The sequence below is a fragment of the Cygnus olor genome, chromosome 5, assembly GCF_009769625.2.
Source record: "Cygnus olor isolate bCygOlo1 chromosome 5, bCygOlo1.pri.v2, whole genome shotgun sequence".
Classification (NCBI taxonomy): domain Eukaryota; kingdom Metazoa; phylum Chordata; class Aves; order Anseriformes; family Anatidae; genus Cygnus; species Cygnus olor.
The window spans coordinates 13,210,067-13,229,973 of NC_049173.1; the positions used below are offsets into that span (position 1 = coordinate 13,210,067).

The 19,907-nt window shown below is 50.2% G+C and overlaps 1 protein-coding gene across 1 annotated transcript in view; it reads left to right on the forward strand.

Moving 5' to 3' along the window:
* Positions 1-19,907, forward strand: part of CCDC85C (coiled-coil domain containing 85C) — a 104,437-nt gene extending 84,530 nt beyond the window's left edge. Inside the window, 3 exon segments of the mRNA XM_040559956.1 lie at positions 9,722-9,817; positions 16,982-17,080; positions 18,839-19,907. Coding sequence (XP_040415890.1) covers positions 9,722-9,817; positions 16,982-17,080; positions 18,839-18,928 — 285 coding nt within the window. The 3' untranslated portion in view covers positions 18,929-19,907.

The window sequence follows — 19,907 nt, forward strand, 5'->3', positions numbered from 1 at the left end:
GAGACAACGGGCAGCAGCTTCATGGGGTTTATGGGGGGTGAGTAAGCAGGACTCTGAGATAAAGATCAGCCCGTAGTAACCACTGACCCGTGAAGGCTGTAAAAAATCTGTCCAAAAACCGCCAGTTCTCTGCCATCAGCAAGAGGAATGCCAGAGCTGTCACTGGGACTCGCTAGCTGGTGGCCCTGTCCCCAGTGTCAGACACAGCGACCTGACCACACCACGTGGACATGCACCTTTAGGTGGGGGTGTTTGTAGGTGTGGGGGTGTGAGTGGTGTCACTTTAGGTTCAAATAAATACCGCCTTCCCCTTCCGTAAGGTTTTGTGTGGAGTTGCACTGCACTAGCTTTGTGCACGATCCCGTGCTGAGGGGCAGCAGCCCCTACCAGTGCGGGAGGATGGAGCTGGAGGAAGGCACCTGAGGTCATCCCAGGTCCTGAGCTCCGAGTCCCCAGGGAAAAGTGCCTACGGGTATGCTTCGTGAGGGCCGAGCAAAGCTCCCTCTTTTGAGAAGACAGAGGTGATGGTGCCATTGCCCACCCTAGCAGCCCCTGCTTTAAGTACCTCCTGAAGCAAAGTGAGATTTGCTCCCTGCAGGTATCCAACCCTGTATCTCTCAGGAGTCTGCTTAAGACTGGAGGCCAGGCTGGGAAGAGGCAGTACCTTTTTCCTTCCTAGATCCATCCCGTAGCAAAACCTGGGAGGTCTACAGGAAAGCACAGGCGAGCAGGACAGGAGTGGTGCCGTAGCAGAGAGGTGGAGGCACTCGGCAGAGGTTTATCTCCGTACCACTGCCTCCCATTGCATTTTTCTCCAGCGACTGTTTCCTCCAAAAAGCAAAGCCCGGGTCTGGGGCTGAGCTCAGGCTGCCTGGCTGCAGCACTGTCCTTCTGCTCGCCTCTGCTCCTCTGGCGTGCTTGGCTCCTGCCCCTGCCTTCCCCCATCACCACCGGCCACGTTTTGTAGCTCTGCTTTGCAAAGACGCTCGTGGAGAGCGTATTCCGTTTACCATATGGCACGTACGTTCTGATAAAAACAAACCCAAATGTTTGTGGTGTGTAGGTGTAAAGAGAAGCCGTGAGATGGGGGGGAAATGGATGACGGGAGACTCCTCGGCTGACGTGCCGGCTGTCTGCTGAGCCTGCGGCAGAGGCGGCGAGGGGAGGTGGTGCGAGGGCACGCGGCGCCTGAACCCGACCCACTGCCAGTCCTGTCTTCTAGCCGGACCTACGGTGGTCTCGGTCCTCTCTGTTACAAGGGTTAGGGCAGAGGAACAGCAAGAAAATGACTCAGTCTCTCTCCCTCAGCCCCCTGCAGGGGCATTACCAAGTTTATCCTGCACCAGCCTGGCATCAGCAGAGAGCAGAGGGAAGCGTGGCTGTGGCCCAAGCCTTGTCCCGGCGGGGGGCAGCCGGGGCAGGTTTGCTCATCCCTCCCATGGCTCGCGTGGGAGTAAATCCATTCCTCTCCGGGAGGAGAACTGGACTGCCTTCTTGAAGCTGACCTGGCTTTTAAAACCAGGTTTGAAACAGCCAGAGATGACAGCTCCCATCGCGCCAGGGCTGGTGGCCAGCGGCAGCACCCGGAGGAGCCCTGTGGGTTTCGCTGCTCCCGCTGGGTGTGCCGGAGGAGGACACCCTGCTGGGGCCACCGATCGCCCTCCCCGCGGCCGGGCTGCCTTTGTGGGCGCGGGGGAACAATGGCAGGAGGCAGCTCCTTCCCGCTGGCACCACCGCGCTGCTGCCGCCGAGCAGACAAAGGCAGAAATTCACGGCGGCCCTTTTGCCGCTGCGGCAGTAGGCTGCGGGAGGGAAAGTAAAAATGAAAGGTTTGTGGGGAGAGAGGCAGAAATTCGCAGCCCGGGGAGGGCTATTGTGAAACTTCAGAGCGTACTGCGAGTGGCTGAGAACAAGCCGATGCATTTTTAAAGGCGGCCGCCCTTCATCAGCCGCTGTTCTGGGGTCTCTGAGCGGTGGGTGGCTTTTTTGCCCACAGCAGCCAACCAGCACAAAGTTGGGCAATGACAAAGTTTGGGGATTTGATGAGCAAAAGAGATGCTGACAGTCCATATCCGTCAGCCACCGGTACAGGTAACTGCGGGGGGGTGGGGACAAGTAGCGTTCTGATGTTCTGCTCTACATTCTCACCTTCATTGCCACGTGCGTTAAGTGTGGGGCCGTCAGTATAGGGGCTCTGCTGCAGACCCTCACGCCCCAAAACCTCGGAGCGGGCTGCTTCACCAGCAACGGCCAGGGCAGCCAAGACGAGGTGGAGACCTGGGGAGAGCTGTGGCCTTGGGGACAACTGGCATCTGCACACCGTCTCTGCCCACCTGGGCGTTCCCAGCTGGGCCATCCCCAGACCAGGGGATGTGCTTCAAAGTCAGGCAAGTCTTAAAAATATCCGCTGCTTCCTTCTGAAAGCCAATGTGCTTGATGTTCCTCTGCTGAAGGAGCCAGCACCTCTCCGAATAGTTGTGCTGACAGTGCCCCTGTGAGTCAGCTGCAGTCAGTGCACTCCGTCCGTGGGCGCAGCGTGGGCTAGTGCCGTCCATAGCACTCCTGTTTGTTTCTGTCAGGTGGTTACGGGCTGAAAGTGCTCCGAATCTGTCACGTCGGTAATGATTTCGTAGCCTGGGGACAGCTGAAGCTGGCAGTGGTGCTTTTTGACAGGCGTACACCAAAGGACAACTGCTCTCCCTTCGTATCCGCAGCCGGAGGAAGCTGTCTCAGCAGCTTGCGGGCACCAAGGAGTTTCCTAGGGCTGGAGCTGCGACCCACCGTTTGTGTGGGGCTGATAACAGACACCCTTCCTGTTTGTAGATGCGACCCGGTTGCAAACAATGTCCTGGCTTTGTTTATTCTGTCTCGGCAGGCCCTGAAAGCCTCCCTTCCCTTCGGTGCCCCGGCACAGCCCCTGCAGCGAGCGGGGTGCCCTGCCTGCCGGGGAGGACGGCTCTTCTTTTGTCCTCGATGCTTGTGCTCAGAAAGAAACGAAGCAGTTAAATGGTTTCTCTATTGATCAAAAGGGCCATGTAAGCACTTTGGGTTACGGAAGCAGATTTCCGTGAGCTCGGCGGAGGCCCCGCAGATGCACGTTGTCTGACGGGACGGCAGCGCTGCGCTGGCAGAGCCCGGCCCCTCTGCGGGTCCAGCCGTTAATTCATGGATTTGAGCGTCTCCCTGACCAGCTGCTTTCCGTGATTAAAGGGAGCAAATTAAGTCACGCTGGAGGAGATTAGCATCTGCAGTAAAGCCCCTCCATTTGATAGGGGAGATGCTAATGGGAAGCACTGGCGACTCCCACACTCACTCCCGCTGGTGGCCAGGGCCAGCAGGACGGCGTTGTGCTGGGAAGCCGGTGTCTTTCTGCACAGCATCCCACTTGTCTCTTGTCATGTCTCCGGTGGCAGGGCGTCCAACCATTCACAGTACTACGCAGCCCACTGTGGCTTTGGGAATGCGGGACCATGCTGCCATTTCCATGCACAAGGAGGGACTGCTTGGTTAGGACTGGATGCCGGCAGGCTTTCTGCACAGTAGGCACGTAGTAATGGGAATAACCAAGTGTCACCGTGCCTTTGGGTCATCCGCCAGGCAGACTGGGCACGCAGCAGAGCTGGGCGCTGCCTGGCTGTGGCGAGGGTGTCCTGTGCTCGGGCATACAGCACTTGGCAGCGTGGTTCGCAGAGGAACCAGTGCTGGTCATTTCAAGAGGGAAATGTCTCCCTTGCAGCCAGCCAGGAGTCAGGGTGCCATCGGTACGGACCCCTCCGAGAGCAAGGCACAGCGCCAGGGGCACGAGAAGATGCAGGAGGGAGGGAGGGAAGGGGCTTTGAAGGAAGGAAGGGTGAAATTAGCCTGGTTCATAGCCGCACAGCACACTCACTTTTTTTGAGCTGTTAGCCCCTCTGCAGCTGCACGGCAGCGGAGGAAGGGATGCAAAGCCCCAGAGCATCACACGCCCAGGGCTGGGGCTGGCAGAGAAGTCTTTCCGTGTTCTGCCTGCCTCTGCCACCTGCGTCCCACGTGGCTGTGGGCGTGTTACCACTGCCTCACTGCTTACTTGTCCCTCAGCAGTTCCCAATTTACAGAGCAGCGTGGGCACCGTGATTGATGTACAGCACCTGGATGGTGATGAGAGCTAAAGAAGGGCCCAACCTTAATTCAAACCTGGGTAAGTAGGCTGCAAACAAAGCCACCGTGAGATAAATCTTCGTGCCCGGGAATTTTATTGCAAGTTATCTGGCAGGGCCTGCCTATAATGTAATTTTCCTTGTTCTGTCTCGGCGATAAAAACTTCTAATATGATTCCATTTAGCTGTAACATTGTCTGAGGTACGCCATTAGAACATTGCGGTGTGTCTAATCGCGTTTGAACCCTAAACGTCTGCTTGTTTTTGGAAATCATGGACAAAAATTAAAAGAAGACAAGAAGAAGATGTGAGGTTCAGAAGCACTAATGTTTGCTCACATGCCCCACTTTGGGTCTCAGTGCCTGGGCTGCGGCTGCTGGTGAAGCACAATCAGCATGCCACTTTCCTCTGGGTTTTGAAACTTAACTCTCTTTTTGCAGTCTTTCTGAAGAGCAGGAATAGCTCTCTTGGAGCTGAGATAGGAGAGGATGTCATTAAAGCGCAGAATGTAATTGAGGAGAAGGAGATTGAAAACTGGTGTCAGGACCGAGGTCTTGTGTCTTTTCAGATCCCTGGAGGAATCCAGGAGAAATTGTTTATCGCAATTTCATTGTTCCTCTTTGAGATTTCCAAACCAAAACCTATAAAAGAACAGACACCTGTCATCCCCAGTTAGACTCTTTTCTTCTTGGATTCCGGAGTATTCCCATTATTATTAAGAAACGTTCATATTTTAAGCCTTATTTTGCCTCTGTGGAGGTGTGCCATTATCGGGAGTTCCCAGCGTGCGCCGTTACACTCTTATTAATTTTGTTCCTCCAAATACGTAGGAAGGATGGAGCATCGACCGCGGGGCTTTTCAGCATCTGCGCTGGACCACATCCCACGCAGCTAGACGCAGCCAGCACGGCCTCATTAGGCGGCCTGGTCTGATGGCAGCGCCATCGTGCCTCGATGTGCAGCAGCTGCAGATGTTCTCCAGCAGCTGCACTTCAGGCCTCCGCTCCTCATTTTTTTGGTGTCAGATTAAAAAGGCTCTTTGGCACTATTTGTAGCCGTTGGATTTTCCTTCTGACACCAGCGCTGTTGCTTCGGTGATCCTCTTTGGGTTCTGGGCAGGGGCAGTGTGCTGGGGCTGCTTCTATCCAGTTTGTTTTCTGCTTTGGGTTTGAGGCTGCCACCAGGTCGTGCGTAATTCGTAGCAGGCAGAGAACTGGAAGATTTATCTCCTGTGCACAGCATGCTGCTGTAAGGGTCCTCTGACGTGGGAGACTGCAGGGTTCCTTCTCTCTTTTCTTAGCCTGTTAACGGTACAGCTGGACTGTGCATCTCCTCACAGACATCGGGCTTGAATTGCCAGCCCTGCAGGCTGGGCTCTGCTGGGGGGGTTCTGCGAGGGTCTCACACAGAAGTGTGCTTCTTTACCTGTGGTTGGGGCACCTCCACTGTGGGGCTGGCGGGCTGGGGAGGGGGCCGGTGTAGGAGTAATGAGGTCTTAGACACAGCCACCCGTAGGCTGGTGCTCTCCCCACTGGGCAGCCTTCTTTTGGCAGTGTCTCTGGCTGAAACAGAAAGAGGTGTGCAGCGTAATTCTACCAAGGTGAGGATTTGAAGCCACAATGGAGACGTACAGTAGTTTTCTTTTTAAATAACAACTTCCTCATATGGCTGGTGAGTTAAATGAGCTAACTTCCAGTTTCATCTCTGCTGCTTTAAACCTGGAGCGACTCCAAAGCTGCTTGAGGCCACAGAGAATAAGAAACTTTGCCTTTTGAAATGACTCAGCCTCTCATTAGGTGGTTCAGCTTCAGCAGAAGTAAACGAGAAAAACAGCCAAGATTGTATTTCTCAACAGCCTTATTATAAATATATGGCGTCCTTTTCCACGAGTTCTGAGCTGTCTTTTAGTGCCGTTCATTTAAACAATTATGTGACATCTCAGCCGCATGTTGGAGGATGAAGAGCGAACCGTCTCTGAGCTACTGAGCTCTCTGAAAGCCTAGCGAGTGGAAAAACCCCAGACATCTAGTATAGAGAGTGCGCGTCTGACAAAACCAAGCAGGGAGAAGAAATGGAGAGTGATGCATGCCCCAAAACACTCTGTATCACTTTTTGCCTATATGGACAATTCCTGCTCTGTAGGATGTAACCAGATGAACCTTGCTATTACTGTCCGTCAGGGTGCTGAGTCAGGCGTGTTCCCATGGCTGTGGAAGTGTCAGCTCTGAGGAACAGGAAGGGCATGGGGTGCTGCAGTGATGGAGGTCCTCAGGAGCTGAGGGAGAGTGCTGGGGTGCAACCGTGGTAGTTCTTACCCCGTTTTCCAAATGTGTCTGCTTTAGGCACGAGATATCTCTTCCATCTGTGTGATTTCAGCTACTGCCTTAATGCTGACTTCCTGAGATTCCCCCTCCATCCTGCCCTCCTGCCCTTCTTCCAGTCTCCAATCTTGGTTCCCCCCTCCCCTGAATTTCATCTCAGCTGTTTTCCTGCTGGATAAAATGCACATCCTTTCTCTTCCCCCTCCCTCCCTTCTCTCCCACTGCTGGCAGTTTTCCAGTTCAGCAACCTCGACCTTATCTCCAATTCCTTCCATTTCCTCCCCTTCAGCTAACACTGTGGGTGAACTCTGCCCGTTTTCCTCTCCTCCATCCTCCAAAGGCCGGCCGTGCGTCCTGCTGGGTACGCTGTCATTTCTTCCCTTGCTCGCTCCAGCTCCCCTCTTTTCTGGCCTCCTTCACGTTTGCCTCAGTGCAGGAAGCTGATACGAGTTTGGCTAAAGCTTGTTTGTGAACCACACTGCAATCAGTGGGAATGAAGCCCCTAAACACCTTTATAAAGTTATGTCTGGAAAGAGCATCTCTAGGGGTGCACTCATACAATCTAAGTGTAATGATAAGTAAATATTAAGCTACCCTTAGTGGTGTACGCTATTCCCTGGCCACACGTGGGTATTTTTACTTGATGCCCACAGCTGCAGAGAGCAGGGATATTGGTGAGATCCTTCCTTGCTCCCTTGCTTTCTTCTTGTGCCTGTTTGGCCTTTTGTGGTAGCAGTCTTCCATTTCAGCGGTGGGAAGGTCTCTGTGCCTTGCAGCACAGCACACCTGCAGTGTGTTTTTTTCTGTGCACTCTCATGCAAGTCTCCTACACGGTTATCTGCCATCGGTGACCATTGCACGCAGCCGTATGCACTTCCATTTCAGTTTGCTGGCAGTTTTTTGGCTTCCAACCTAAAGAGGAAGGATCACGCCTGCTTTAGAAATGAAGTCAACTGGTACTGAGACTCTAACAGCAAAGTTTGGGTCTACCTCCTTCGTTGCAGCCCCCATTCTTTAACATCACTTTTTTCTTCTTAAGTCAAATTCTCTACCCATGTTCAGGTGGAGCTCAGCTGATTGCCCTCGCCACTTGAGAGGGCATCTCAGCCACTTGTACCCGCAGGGCACTGGCCCTTTGGGCGTTTCCGTGTGATCCCATATATCCAGGGATATATGTGCTCGTGGGATTGCTTTCATCATGTCAGCATGGTAATCAGTGAAGTATGATCAAACCCTTTAGAAAGCGTTTCTCTCTAATCATTCTGGTTTCATTTGTATTCTGTAGTAATTTTGAGAGCGATTATGAACACGGGAGTGCTTTGTAGCTTATTAGTTACGTCGCTTCTGCAAGGAGAAGCTGCTGCTGCCTGTCATACAGGGGACCTTGTGTTCTGCTCTAGTTTTGTCAGAAAAATGTATTTAAGATGCTGTCAGCTGCAGGATCCAGCAGAATTCCTTTTCCTTTCTGATTGCTCTCAGCTCAGAAGAGGTATTGGATGTTAGACCCCTGCTTGGTATTTCCTGTGTTACTTCTAACAGGGGCTGTGGGGGAAGATCTTTATCAATATGGTTCATGGCCACAAACTCCCATATATTCTGCTTCCAGTTGTCATGATCTTGGTCATTTATGGGAAGGAAGGCGGCTTTCATGCTCAAGTCAGGGCACTTCTGCGTGTATTGATGCCTGTGACCTCTGTGGGAAGCTGACTCTGCATTTAGCTGCCCTGAGAGAAATTTGTAACCCCTTTTGCAGTCTTAAGGCACAGCCGTAGACTGGCTGGGCTCAGTCCCTGGCACTCCCTCCCTCCCCAGCCTTTTCTGTGTAGCATTTGGGGCTGGACAGGATGGCTGAGGCCGTGTCCCCCGGTGGCCATACATCTCCAGCGAGCTGTGACCCTCTGCCAGCAGGTGCCTGGCCCGTGAACGTCGCTTGGTCTCAGTGCTTCATCAGCCCGTTAAATCTCCTTGGAGAGTTATTGTGGAGGTACCAAGTCTCATGTTCCCTTCTCTGGGATGCCTGCCTCTCGGAAGGGAAGTATTGTGTCACCAGCAGCTCGGTTCAGGAAGGTCACTTGCTGGTAAAAGGCAGTTGGTTTACGTGGGCTAAGCACAGACCGCTGGCTCAGGCTCGAAAGGCTCCGTGCCCTTCACGCTGCCCTTGTCTGTGGCCTAATGGATCGGCCCGTCCTTTTCTTTAAAGTAGGCACACGAACGCTTTCAGTAGCAAAAAGGCGCCCACGCCGTGGAAGGTTTGGACGCATGAGATGTGACAAGATGGCCCTGCGTTGGTCCTCCATCCTGGCATGGCTACTGCTGGCCTAGGAGGCGAGGAGGTGAGACGAGGCACAAAACATGCTGTGTTCAAACCTGGAAAAGATGGTAATGGAGTGCCTCGTATGTCGCATGCAAAAGCATTCCTGTGACGGTGCTACATACCGCTCTGCCATCCTAATTTGCTTTCACAGGCCCCAGTATAATCATTCTTTGTATTTCCTAAGGGATGCGAAGACTAAATACGGGTTTGGTCAATGGTTTCATTGTGGGTTTCTCCCGGCGCTACAAAGCAAATACAAAAGTCTCGGGACAGGCAGGGTGCTTCTCATTGTGTCTCATGTAATCCAAAAAAGGAAAGCCCTATCAAACGTGCTTACAGGGCTATTTGGGCTGTAGAAGTCTTTTGTAAAATGTATCTTTGGTATCTTTCCCAATGGGATCCTTCATGCAGGAGAACTGGCCAGCATTTTGGAAAGAAACCCAGCCAACATTAGGCTTGGACATCTGCTTGTTTTAAGGTTGCCTTCACAATTTTCTCTGTAGCCGAAGATTGGTACTTGATGTCTATGTGAAAGCGTTGCCAAAAAAGCAATGATGTTATGCCAACTGTTTCTTTCATGTACGCAGCTTCTTAGAAATGACCGCTTTATGCTGGAAAATCATCTTGTTTGCATTGCTCCCTTGGCTACAAGGATGAGGACCCTTTGATCTTGTCCTTGCACAGAGTTATCCTAAATGAGCAAAAAATGCTTCCTGAACTAATTTAGCTTTAAACCAGGGTGATCTCCTGCCTGAATACATCTAGTCTGAGTGACGGTAAGCTTAAATGGCATTAAATCAAATTACTTTTGAAGGAGGGGTAGTGGTGTTTTTTGTCTTTGCAGGTGGCTGAAGGGGACTGAATTTGAGAGAAGCTAGTGGATATTTTCTTCCTTCCTGCTAAATAACCCAAACAGAATTAAAGCATGTCTTCTCTTCTTATTTAAACAGGGACCAGCTCGCATGACATCTGATCTTGCATCTTCTCCTGCACCAGGATATGTCCCTGTTGGTCAGAAACCAGAGGCTGTTGTGCATGCTATGAAGGTAAGGCTGCCTGTAGTCCCCACACTGCTGCGCAGTGCAGCGCAGTGCAACTAACTTGCAGAACTGGATGTTTGCTGTTCTCATGGAAATATGATGATTAGAAATAGAAAGTTAGTGCTGAGGCACGTTATCAGCAACCAGCACTTGTATCATGATGAACAATCATTGCTTCAAATATAGTTAAGCAAGATCATACATGACTTTTTGGGTGGGAGACCTTCAACAGAAGCTGTTACAGCTGAAGGTGTTGGTCATCCTTCCTGGTCATCATTCTTGCGTGGACTGTGTCTCAGGGGTGACAGTGATGACAGAAGTGCTGTTTTTAAAAGAGACGCAAAAACTCAACTCCTACATATTTTTTGTTATTGAAAATCTTGCAGCAGTCTTCAGAGGAGAAGGACTTTATTTAAGTAAACACACAGCAAACCATGGCATCATACCCATGTAGATATCTGCATCATCAATGTGTATTAAAGTCATGGCCTTCACCATCAAAAACACAGGACCCGGCTAGCTGGGGTAAAGGAGAAGACTTGCACTGTTTTTTCACAGCAGTTCTCAAGTCCTAGAGAGCATCCATTAGCAGGAAAAAATGTAATAGCTTGCTGTTGTATGGTTGACTAGTTAAGGAAGTCCAAGTTATCTAAGAGACACAGGAACACAAATCCTTTGAAAGGTGCCATAGAGACACCTTTCAAAGGTTAGGTTGGACTATACTGATTTGTAAGTATAGATGGATTTGTTAAAGCTGAAAATAAATGTATAAGGTTACAGAGATTTTGCCAAATCAAAGCAGGATTCACAGGAAACCCTCCAGATCCCCGGATGGCTGGTCTGGAGCTCGGAGCCCCACGGCCATAGCCAGAAAAAAAGGTCCAGCCGTGTCACTGCTTCACCAGCACCAGCTTAGGTTGGCCTAGACCCAGAGCCTGGTGCTAACAAAGCACTTCTCTTTGCACCCGATAGCAAAATAAATGCCACAGATGTTGCTCTTAGCTGTAATCTACAGGTTCCATGATTTTTCTAGTTTTAAATTTTTTTCAGCTTACGTTTTTGCACCTGTCTCTTGGCTCCAGGACAGATGTGTCAGGTGGCAGTGGTAAAGCCAACAAGTGTCAGGAGAAGCAGTGGTGCAGCTGGCAGGAGGTCGGTTCCACTGGGCAGCTGCGAGATCCCCTGAGCATATGAAGTTTCAGAAACACTGGATGACAGTGTTCCTCAAGTAGTTCATCTTCTGTGCATTTATGGTGTTATGAAATTATGAAAGAAAATTTAAGTTTGGTTTGATTTGGATCAAACTTTACTTTAAATTATGAAAGGTCCTTCAAGCTGAAAATCTCGATTTTTTCAGCTTACGTAAGGTGTTGTAAACCCCAATCATATAACTTTTTGGATCCTCAGAGAAGGGTGTCCAGCACCTTCAAGGATTAAAAATATACCCTTGGTACAGTTTTTACTGCTTCCCAGAGGAGCCCTGGATATATGAGTGGCAGATCAGTTTCCTACATATATTTTTCCTGTGTTTGCCCAGTAAGCTTCTTCTTTGCTTGTTGTGAATGGTTCGGTGCTGTCAGAAAGGTGTGCTCCATCCCGGAGTATGCTGTACGTCACTTTTGGGTGAATTACTGCTGTATGAATATGCATAAGTATCTGCTAAACTGACACCTTGCAGAACATTGCAAACGCACGGGACACCTTCATTTCTCCTACACTTCGTACTGCCTTTACTTCTTGCTCGTCACTAATCCAGTTTCTCTTGCATTTGCTCTAATCATCCAAGCCACCAATGCACTCCAGACTACTGTTCTTGTTTTTAAATGAATGTGACTTCCCATGTTGGGGTTCCTACCTTTCTGCTCCTGCTTTTCATTGTGTTTGGGGAGGGAAAATATTAAGCAGAGATGATAATTTTTTTAAGTTGAAAGATCAAATAGTTATAAATTGGTTATGAACACATTCTGGGGGGAAAGTAAGTTTCTGTCTGCTTAAGGGGTTATGGGACCAAATTTCCAAGTAAGGGCAAGAAACGTGAATGGTTTTAAGAAGTAGTTTAATAAGCTTGTGGAAAGGATTGTAAAGTTAACAAGGAAGATTCTCAGAAACTGGAAATTGCATTTGGGATGTGTGGCACGAGGATGCATACAAAGGGGTTGGAAGGAAGTTGGATGCTTGGTTGTTTGCCCGTATTATTATTGCTAATTCTCTTCTTCAGAGCTTTGTTGATCACCAGGAAGGGCTGCAAGAAGCTCTCCTCTGAGATTTTGTAATTTGGCTGGTGGGGCATGTTTGTCTTTCTTCAAAACACTGGAAACTGCCTCAGCTGGGGACAGGAAGCAGGTGGCACAGCAGTCACATCTCTCAGGGCACAACTGATCTCGTGTGATGTGTCCCGCTCACAGGCTTAGGCTTAAAAACATTCTCAGATTTGAAGTGAGGAGGAAATCTTCCCGTAAGTCAGTGTGGCAGCAAGGGTCGAGGAGGTTTTAATTTTCCATCCTGTGGCCCGTTTCCAAGGATCAGGTGGAAATGGAAAGGGCGGAGGAAACTGGTTCTGGTCTCAACCTCTCCTCCCCCCACTTCATGTGAGACAATAAAACTGTGGCTCTTGGTCTCCAGCCACAGATCTTAAACTGGGTGGAAGATAACGTGTTTTGGCCATGGCATGCTGCAGCAGATGGAGCAGGTCTTATTTACACCCTGCGGAACTGGGCATCTTTTTCAGTGCCAGCCCCTGCGTGTAGAAAAGGGGATGCAGCTACCGGCCTAGCCCCTCGCCGTGGTACAGCTCATGACCTTCCCTTGAGGAGGAGAAGAGAGTAGCTACAAAGGAGACTTTGCACTTTGCCTGTCTGCCATTGAATATTAGAAGAAGCTCTGCTCAGTTGTGTAATGCCCCCTAGGCTTCTCGCTTGGCTTTTTCCTGCAGCTGAACGCTATGTGGATGAAGCGTTGACCTTGATTTAGCATAAGTAAGTTCTTCCCTGAGCACGTTTAGGGGTTTTCTTGATTTTTGCTCCTGAAATAGTTTTTGCTTATTTGCACCTACTAAATAAGGAGCAAAATGACAGGTTGGCACTCCTAACAGCTGTTTTTGCTAACGAGAATAAAAGGTACATATGCTACATCTCAGTATCTCGCTGAACATCAAAGCACTTTTCTTAGGAATTGAGCAAACCTGCTAAAGACGTGGGGAGATGAGGAGGAGACAAATATGAGAAAACAACATTTAGCCTATAATCCAACTCCTCCAGCAGCAGCATCTCTCTGATGGGCACAGAGCCATCAGGCAGACAGTCAGTTGCTCCCACTGATGCTGAGTAAGACAAGATTTGGCCCAGACAAAACTTGGGGAGAGTCCTAGTGGGGCATACAGACAGTTCCTTTGCCAAAGCACGACTGTGCACACTGTTCCCCAGTGCCCTGTCCATTTGACTTATAAATCAATAAAGTCAGGGAGGCTTGTACCCTTTGGAAAACATTCCTTAATCAGAGTGCTTCCTCTTACAGAAGTGCTTACCTCAACTTCCAAAGCCCCTTTCAAAGCCTTATTGCCGTCACCCAGCCTGGTGGTGTTTGTTTGTTTGTGTTTTAAAGATGCATCGTGTGGGGGCAGAAGGGTAAGGCAGAAGGGCGGTGGATGTGATGGGCTGGGTGACTTTGAGGTGACACCGTCTTGGTCGCAGATGTCAGCGCAGTCAGGAAGGAGAGCTAAATATACCCGAGGTGTCCCTCGCAGCTTACTTAGCAGCGCGGAGGCAGCGAGACGAGTCAGCGTGCCCATCTGTAGCGAGGCGCAGCTCATCCGCAGCAGCACCTTGGTGACGGGGAGGTTGACTTCAGGAGGTGGTGAACGTGGACTTCAGGAGGTGGAGTCCTCAGGCAGAAAAGTGGCGTGGGGAGCCAGGGAGCATTGCCTGTCCCTGCCCCAGCCCCCTGCATGGGAGTCTTACCTGCGCTGGAGGGCACCCAGGGAGACAACGTAGTGCTGGGGTGTCTGCAAAGGGCCAAGAGCTGTCACCGAAGCTTAGTGAAGAGCGAAAAGAAGGGGATGGCCTGAGCCTTTCTACACTCCTCTGTTTTTCTGTAGGCACCTGGAGTAGGATATGGCAGAAATCAGAGGAGGATATAATCCAATTTCTTAGATGCAAATTGAATCCTCAGTCTTAGAATTGTGGCTGGTGCCTTTAGCTGAACCACAGACGATTCATGGCCCGGCTGCGGTTCCCAGCTGTGTAACTTGATGAACATTGACCCGGTCCTTCCTAATTAGCTGAGGAGGGGCCTGGCAGGACTTGAAAATGGATCGGGTTGGGTCAGCAGTCACAGCTCTGGTCCTTCTTCCAGAGGGGATTGTACTGGGAGCACACTGTTCTCCAGCAGGCCTTCCTGGGATAGGCTTCTGGGTTTTAACCCTGAATCCCTGTTTCCCATACCCAAGATGCTGACACAGAATGGGCACATCTGTTGTGAGAGATGGTTTCAAGGTTAAAAAAGACATTTCCACTGGAAGAAATGGGCCGCACCACCCCTTCACACCTCATGGGCAAGGGAATGCAGTTTTATTTTAAGTGGAAGTCATAGAAAACCAGTTTATTGTTGTCCTCTGAGAGTCCTGCACCTGTGAGATGGATGGCTGGTGGAAGCAGGCGCTGGAGCTGATGTGATCTTTAAGTGAGGTGAGCCACGTCTGTCCTTGACACTTGCCCTGCAGACACGGGCAGTGCTCAGCTGCCAGACAGCCACCGGTGGCGTGCCGCGCCGGGAGCTGCTGGTGTAGGCGGCTGCTGCTGCAGCCAGGCGTCAGAGGCACACCGACTCCAGACAAGCAAGTTCGATGTGCCAGTTCAGCTGGATCAATAATTAATTCCCTCCTCTTTAGCGAAAAAATAGATGTTGTCTCTGTCAGCACATACGTGCTTTTTGCATCTCTCTTGCCCTTCCTCTCCCCTTAAAAAGGACATGGCTATTTCGTGTTTGTGAGAGGGTTGGTCCCAGATCTGTTGGTAAAAGGAGCTGGTTCATTTTGGAAATAGGTTAAGGGCCTGAGGAGAATGACCTATTTTTGTACATAACGCAGTTGGAGTGCAGCAGGATTGCTGTGCTGAGCCAGATCAGGGGATAATCTGCTCTTGGATCCCATTTCATGGAGCAGCCAGCGCCGTATACCTCAGCAAAGAGCGAAGCCCGTCCTCACTCCGTAGGTCCCTGGGAGGCTCACGAGCACAAACACTCCTGCTGCAGAGCTTCGTGTGGGGCTGTATCACCGTGAGAAGGGACCGTGAGCTGTTTGGTGGTGGCACTGGGTGATTTGGGGATCTTTACCCCTACACACGGTGACGGCCATGTTCCTCCTCAGTGGCAGAGCCCTGGGGGAGCTGTGTAGGTCAGCAAGGCCTGGGTGCGCTCCCGCTCCGTGACAGGCCTGGCTGATGCAGCACCTTGTCTGGAGAGGCTGCCTGAACACAGGCGGAGGCTCCAGGGTGCACGAGGGGTGTTCCTGTGGATCAGTGCGAGTCCAGCTGGAAGCTGAGGCTGCCTTTCATCCCGGCCAGCCTTGTCTCTCTAAATAACCACCTCATGGCCTGGAGGGTGCACGCAGGGCCTTCCTCCGCCACCTCCTGTGTCTGACTGGTCACGCCTGGCCTGGGGAACGTGCCTCCGAGCATTATATAAAACACAGAGGTTAAATACCAGTTAGTTTTCCTGAAAAGAAACAGCACCATTTCCAAACATTGTCAACTCAAAATCTAGTTTAAGAAAACAAGTCACAAGCGGGATGTTTCCACTGTGTTGTTTTTTTTTTTTTTAATTCAGTATCCTGGGCTTCTTTCCCAGTGGATTTACACATCTTCCTGAGGAAAACGTGGGTTCAGCGGCCAGGCCAGGTGGAGTCCACAGGGCCCACAGACATCAGCACTGGGCTTGTCAGGCCTGGGGTGGCCTTGCTGGGGCTGTAACAAGGAAACCGGCTTCTTCCCAGGTCCAGGAGCGCTCTCCTTGGGGGCCTGGCATAGCCTTGCAAGCCACGGAGCCTCCTCGTGTGCTATGGCTGCTGTGATCTGCGTTGGCTTTTAAATGTCGTGGCCCCAAGCTCTTTGCAAGCATCCTGTGCCTTGGGCTGTGTGGATCAACCCTGGGTGCCCCACAAAGCCGGCTGAGTGCCTTCGAGGGCTCCCTGCGGAGCTGCAGAGGCAGTGAGCTCTGGTGGTTGCCTTTCAGCAACGCGTTGGAGGATCTCAGAACCTCCCCCACCCACTCTTCCAGGCTGCTGCTGTGCTTTAGCAGCCACATTTCCTGTTTTTGCAGTGCTTTCCTCTTGTTACTATTGTGGGAAGAACCCCCCAGTCACAAGCAGGATGGAAAGGAAAGCTGGTGTCTCACTCCTCCAGAGGCTCCCTGGGGCAGGGTGCTGCAGGCACCTACATGCTCCAGATGCCTTTGTGGGCATATCCTGTGTTCCTCAGCATTTGTGCCAGCTGAAATGTTTAACAGCCAGCAGGTTTTATCCTACGGCTGTGGTTACAATCCTGGGTGTGGGGACACGTGCAGGGGTTGCACTTGCATCCAGCCTCTTGTTGGGAAAGGTGCCTACAGAGGATGGCAGTTAGCATGCAGGGATGCTGGTTTTCCCCCATTTCCATCCCCTTTGCATCCTGGCTGGATCCAGCTCTCAGAGGCACTGGGTGAGAGCTGGGCATCGGATCGGGATCTCTGGGTACCAGGTCTCTGTGATAGCAGTCCGGCTCCTGCTCACGGTCACCAGGGTCTCTGAGGGACTGAGAAATTAAATGGGTTAAACACAATTTTCAGCCAAAGGTGAGTGAAAAGGGCTGTGTTTAAGACCTGAAAGTTCATGGCTGATTGGAGACCACACACATTAGCTGCTCAGTGGGCAATACTCTGTTTTCCAGTGGTACAGATTTCCATTTTCCTCTTCCCCAGGTGGCTAACCCTGTTAGACCTAAAACCCGTGGGCTGCCCCCAGTTGCCCCATGACTGAAATTAATGGAAGGGAGTGGAGAAGCCTGCATGAGCAAGGGCGTTGGACCAGGTGACCTCCAGAGGTCCCTTCGGCCTAAACCATTCTGTGACACTGTGAAGTTGCTGAGCACACTGTTAGTTATTTGAGAAGCATAATGCTTTTGTAATATTGTTTTTTTATAGGTCCTTGAGGTCCACGAAAATTTGGACAGGCAAATGCAGGACAACTACGAAGAGGACCTGAGTGAAAAGGAGAAGGCGATTGTCCGTGAAATGTGCAATGTAATAATGCCTCTCAGTAGTTCTAGCACTGTCTTTTGTGTTCTTTTGTTGTAAGTAGTGGGGAGCACTGGTCTGCATACAAGCCCTGTTTGATACGAGATCCACAGGCACAAGGAGAGGGTCGAGGCTCTGCTGACTGCTGCTTTCAGTGTCAGTAACCTGAAGCCCCATTCATGGCACCAAACAGCCTTTGTTCAGCAGACGCTTCTCACTCTGCTGCCTTGAAGGGTGCAGGGTGGCTTTCCAGCTAACCACGAGCCCTGCAAAGGGCTCTCCCTGCCTAGACGAGTCCTGCTTGCAGCTGACTCCAGCTGTGCCCACAGGGACTCGGTTTGCTGCCGTGTTTACAGCCATGCAGCTTGAATGGGTTTGAGCCTAAACCATGAGGTATGACATCAGAGGGGGAGCCTTCTTGTTTGAAGCCACTGAGCAGCATTAGGATGTGCGGGGTTCTTTTAGCACCCCTAACAGGTTTGGCAACCGCACTGCAAACTGAGCTCACCACATGCTGTACAGTGAGCGTTCATACCAAAAGGCACCTTTGCAGCATTTGCTGCTGTGCCGCTACCTCCGGCTTCAAACCGCCCTGGCCGTGTTTTGGCTTTGAACAAAGAGTTTGGGATTTCGGCGAGAACAGGGCTTGCGTGCAGACGGGGATTTGCTGTTTGACAGTAACAGCAGTTCTCACAGCAGGGAGGAGGATGCTCATGGAGCACTCTTTTTTAGAAGTCCGCACTGGAGGTCAGCCCAAGTGGCACCGCTTTGTGCCTCACAGCAGCAGAGAGGAGTGTAATCTTCCTTTTAAATTCTGAAATTGCTTGCAGTGGGGTCTTAAAAAACTACTGTTTTATATGGTAAGTGCTACGGCATTCAGTATGGAAGGTTCTGCTGCTGTGTGACTGCATCTTTATGGATACAATGGGAAGCAGAAAGAACAAAGACAGCACTTTCTTGCATGCAAACAGCAGGAAAAATCTTCAAGGGAAAATTAAAAAAAATGTCCAAAACCCTGAAAAGGGGGTGCAAAGAACACAAGTGCATCTTACAGAGCTAAATCCCTGCAAGAATCCTTGGCAAGGGCTGAGGCACTTCACTTGGGCTGCAGGATCCCTGTAAGCACAGCCAAGCACGGAGTAAATGGGGTCTGCTTTGGGGGATGTTTTGTCTACGTAACGCCATATCTCCTTGTAGCCATGCAGGGGGAAAGGTAGAACACTAACTTCATGCTCCCAAATGGGCCAATTTATGGTTGCCTGTCATCAGCTGTTTTTTTCTTTAAATATTATGTTTGTGTAGGCTCAAGGCAGCTATAAAGGGCTTTGCAGTTTCTTATTTTTTAGAAATAGCCTCACTTACCCCAGTGGCCCTAGAGTGATAAAATGTATGTTTTTAGAAAGTCACACGCGTAATTTTAACTATTATCTTTTTTATTATCTTTTCTGCTCACGGTAACATCATTTCTGGAAGCATGACAGGGTTGACCTAACATTGAACTTAACTTCTGGACCTAGTGTATTTGTTTTATACTATTACCCCAGGCAGAAATGGTTCTAATTTCAAGAGAGGCTAATTAGAAAAATGCATCAATGCCTTTCCTATCGACATTGGAGCACAGGTGCCATCCTGTGGCGCTGCCGAGAATTACAGCCCGACTCTGGGAAATCCCTGATACTGACTTGGAGCCGAATTCTGCAACTTGCCAGCCTTTGGTTTTTAATTCTTGCCTTTCTGACCCCGCCCTTGTGTGTTTTCTTACAGGTTGTCTGGCGAAAGCTGGGTGACGCTGCGAGCTCCAAACCCTCCATCAGGCAACATCTTTCGGGAAACCAGTTCAAGGGGCCGTTGTAGGAATACAGTCCCGTAGGCTGTGATGCTGTGAAGACTAAAAGAGGCAGAGCTCACAGTTTCTGCCTGCCTGTTCTTTGGGAGTTGGGGTTGAGTTTCTTCAGGGTTTCCTTTTTTTTTGGCTTTTTTGTAACTGTCAATAGTGTAAATACGGCAGCTAACAGCCTGATGTCCAGGCTGTGGTGCTCTGGAACCAAGAGCTCTGGTTCAAGGGGTAACCACCCAGTAACGCCAGACTTGCATCATTTGTATTGTAGTTCAAACCCGCTTTGTCGTATGGTCTGTTTGTAGAGTTAACTAACTTGAGAGCATTTCTGAAAGGAACAAGAAGAACCCTTAACCCGTGGAAAAGCCACAGTTTTTAGCACTCCTGTCCACCTGCTTTTCAATGATTCATAGCTAGGTTAATGGCTCCAGGCAGCACCTTTCTGGAACCTTCCAAGGAAAAAGCAATTTGAATTTGCCACCTTACAGGCTGCCAGGCTCCTGAACTGCTAACACTTTATTTTATTTTTGGAGGTCTTTATTGCGAAGAACGAAATAGAACTGTTTTCACCAGGCGCTGTGTAAAATACCGAGTGGTGAGTTAAAACACCGGCACCGCTCTGTCCTCACACAAGCATATGGAAAAGCTTGAGACACTGTGTGAGCTGTTAATGAACTATTTTTTTCATGAACAAATGACACAAGCTTTCTGCAGACGTAATGTGAATGAACTGAAGACACTTAGCCACACACCAGTATTCCGTACAAAAATGGCAACACTTTCCCTGTAAAGCTTTTACTACTAAATAATTCAGCAGAAACTGCCATCCTAACAGTGCTTATGACTTTCACAGTATCTTCGAGAGCAGCTTGTCTTTCACATATGGAAGATTTGGGTATTTTTCACGTTTGTGCTGGATCCCTCACCTACATTGGTTACTGTCTAAGGTAACCAAACAACAACCTTGCAGAGCTGAATAAAACTCAATAAACACAG